The following is a 3,504-nucleotide window of genomic DNA, read 5'->3' on the forward strand; positions in this document are numbered from 1 at the left end:
TAAATAATGTCCATATGAATAGATACAGTGTATTTAAGTTAAAACCCTAAGAAAAAACAATTTAAGGTAAGTTTCCAAATCAAAATAGACCAAAAAAAGCCTAAAAACCCCATTTCCGCAGGGTTTTTCTTACCTAACCTAACCTTAAAATAAAAAATTTTGGATTTTTTTGCCATTTAGATGTAATACCTATAGGACTAGGCTTATATACCAAGTTTGAAGGGTCTAGCAAAATTTTTAGACCATTTTGCTCACGGATTACGAATAAATGTCATTACGCCCCCCCCCCCTTTATCATTTTATAAATATGAAAAAATTATTACAATAAAACATTAATGGAATTTTAGAGGACAGATATATAAACGGTAGATTCGTACCAGGAGTTCAAGGAACATGTCGTAGTGATTGTAATGGAGTAACTGAAGTTCAAGTTGGCCTTGGATTTGGTTTTGTTGCATCTTCATTGGCTATTGCAGGTGGTTAAAAGTAAAACAATAATATTACTAACAAATTTGGTTAATTTTTTTAATGAGACCAAAACTTATTGTTTTCTAATCTTGAAATATGGTTCATAAAAATTATTCAAAAGAAAGCTGAGCTCGATCTTTAAATCGTTTATAGGTGATTTAAACCGGGGCGATTCATTTGGCGCACCATCAAATTATTAATATCAATCTTTAAATCGAATTTGCATGGGTGATTTGAATCGGGCAGTGGCGCGGGCCCGGCGCGCCAATGCCACTCACCGAGTGGCATTGGCGGTTTAAATCGGGGTGATTTATTTAATAAATAAATATTTTTTTTTAATTACTTTAATATTTTATTGCAAAACTATCGTGAAAACATTTTTATAGTTATTTTTAAAATAAATTATATATTAATGTTTTATATAAAATACTATACTGACACGGTATTTTATATAAAATACCTTACTGACACTGCTTAAGTAATAAAGTTGTACTGGCGCGGATCGATATTTTAGTAAGTGCGCAAGCGATTTAACAACACCGCACCGAAAATCTTTTAAAAATCAGGTGCGCTGTGGCTTACCACCAGCGCGCCTACGGTTTACCTCTGAATCGCCCCGATTCAGCGCGGCATAAAAACGATTTAAAGATCAAGCTCTGAATACAAGTTTTTCATTCCATAGGATCCTCCCTGGTACCGCCATTCACATTGGCATCATCTGTTTTACTTGGCTCTGCATCTATGTCAATGTAAGTAATTTAAACATTTTATTTAATATTTTATCCACAAGAATAATAATCATTGTTTTATTTTATCAAAGGAAGCCAGCAAGAAATACACGAAACTGCTGAAGACCCAATACCCCAAATTTGAAGCCTTCAGCTCCATTAATAAAAAAGTTAAAGGCATTTCAAAATGACATTTTAGGTTTATGAAAATATTGAAAGTTTTCCATTGATCATGATAAAAATTTCAATATTAAATAACTTTGCTTAAAAGCAAAATTATGAGCTTCTTCTGGGCACAAAGTTAGAATACCTGAAACTGATTACATTTTACGGGTATAGTCCCTTTCGTGGCAACACACCTTACGGGGCAATTCTTTGTATTTTTCACAGTTGTTTATTTCCTATTTCTAGCCCCTGTGGGGGGCTCTAACCCTGCGGGGCTAATTGCCTAACTCTGTGGGGCAATCACCTAACCTAACCTAAAATAACCTTTAAAAAAGCCATTTTAAAAATATGACGAATTGCCCATTAAGGGGCGTTGCCACGAAAGGGACTATTGCTCCTTTTACAAGTCAAAATCGCGTTTAATAAAAAATTTGGTTTAACTGTGTGTTTGTAAGCATAAAATCATAGCGAAAAAAAATGAAACTCATACAAGGATCTAAAGATGCTCAGCTTTGATTGGTTGTTGAGCAGATTCAGCCTTCTGATAGGCTGGAATTCTCACACTTCAATACTTTCAGTGAAATGCAAAGTTAAACTGAATTTTTTTTATTGATTTTGACTATAAAAAGGGTGTTTTTTATTGTAAAAATGTAATTAGTTATGAGCAACCTAACTTTCTGCTGAAAAAATCTTTAATTCCATTTCTAGGCGACTTAATTAAATAATGAAATTTCTAGCTAAGCAATGAAAAAACTTTCAAAATTTTCATGTACTTAAAATGTCATTTTGAAATGTCTACAACTTTTTTGTTATTAAAGCTGAAGGATTCAAATTTGTGGCAGTCTTTCAGAAGTTATATTGATAATTTTTTTAGAGTCATTTGCTTAACAATTTTAAAAACTAATTTTTACTCAGGCAAAGGAGTTGTCCAGAAGTTTGTAAGTTAAGCTTTGGTCAATGTTTACGTGGTAGAAGATGTCGATTGTTACAGAACAGCTCTCAAACCAGCAACTCATCTAACAGCAATTCAAACAGGAGAAGGTTCACCCATCAGGTTAATGCATTCTGTAATCTTATTTATAAAGAAATAATTCTATATTTATGTGGAAAGAGAAAAATTAATTCAAAAAATATTATAAATTGCTCTGAAAATATTTAATTAAATTAATATTAATTTAGAATTCTCCTGAACAAGTATTGTCAAATATTGAAGGAAAGCCCAAGCACGAACAACTGAGAATCCTACAAGAAACACTGGAGTCAATTCCCCTGCCAGATTGTTATGTTAAAAGAAGAGATGATGAGCAGCAGATAGGATTTTTTCATGAAAGTCTTGGTTTCATGTCTAAACTTTTTGACACTGTGTACAGTTACATATTTGAATAAGCCCTTAAAAAATGCTTTATTTGTATAATCAAATGTTAACTTATATAAAGCTTGTCTTCCCAATTATCAAAAGTTCTTCTTAATGCATTTTATAATGATTTCTGTTTTAAATGATATGTTATTAATTTTATATAAACTAGTTAATTTGTTAAAATAAAATTGTTGAAAAAATAATTTTCATATACATATTAGTAATAATATTGCATATTTGAATGAAAAAAAAGGATTGTTGTAAAGCTGAACCCGTGGTTAAAGGTTTCAATCTTGGCCAGACACCACATCATAACTAAATAGGTAAAAAATTGTTTCTACTGCTGATATGTCAGGTGCATAAAATTAATGATTAGAGTAGGTGGAATGCCTAGGACTATGAATAGGTGCAACTCCTTAAGATGTACAGTTGGGACTTCTCGGACAAAGGTCAGGCAGTCAAAGGGTTGGTTGTCTGTTGGATGTTACTTAACCTAATATCCACCAGTCGGAGTTAGATTATTGCATCATATTACAAGTAGATGATGCACTTGGGTTTCCTAAATGATCGCTTGAAATTGAAGTAGAATATGGCCTCAATTTAAAGAACTGTGTTAACCTGTTCTTTTTGCATTATAAACTTTAGGATTTATTTTTTGCCACTATAAATAAGACAACTTTATTAGAGGTTCTATTTATTTTAATAACATGCTAACAACAATTACCTAAAAATAATGTTACATCATTATTATGAATGTCACAAAATTGACTTTTTTATCCAAATGAT

At 31.7% G+C, this 3,504-nt stretch overlaps 1 protein-coding gene across 1 annotated transcript; it reads left to right on the forward strand.

Annotated features, from left to right (window-relative positions):
- Positions 1-273: 273 nt before the first annotated feature.
- On the forward strand, positions 274-2,803 carry LOC145331897 (uncharacterized). The gene is made up of 4 exons (XM_080176772.1): positions 274-476; positions 1,151-1,217; positions 2,277-2,415; positions 2,541-2,803. Exons 2-4 carry the CDS (start codon positions 1,210-1,212, stop codon positions 2,745-2,747), a joined length of 354 nt encoding a protein of 117 aa, XP_080032898.1. The 5' UTR covers positions 274-476; positions 1,151-1,209; the 3' UTR covers positions 2,748-2,803.
- The last annotated feature ends 701 nt before the right edge of the window (positions 2,804-3,504 follow it).

This window comes from Acartia tonsa, chromosome 1 (assembly GCF_053477335.1).
Source record: "Acartia tonsa isolate MP-2025a chromosome 1, ASM5347733v1, whole genome shotgun sequence".
NCBI lineage: Eukaryota > Metazoa > Arthropoda > Copepoda > Calanoida > Acartiidae > Acartia > Acartia tonsa.

What these genes read in the sequence shown, in the direction of transcription:
- LOC145331897 (XM_080176772.1), top strand. An exon ending in GGAGAAGGTTCACCCATCAG is followed by an intron (nt 2,416 to 2,540) that starts GTTAATGCATTC and finishes ATATTAATTTAG; the next exon opens with AATTCTCCTGAACAAGTATT.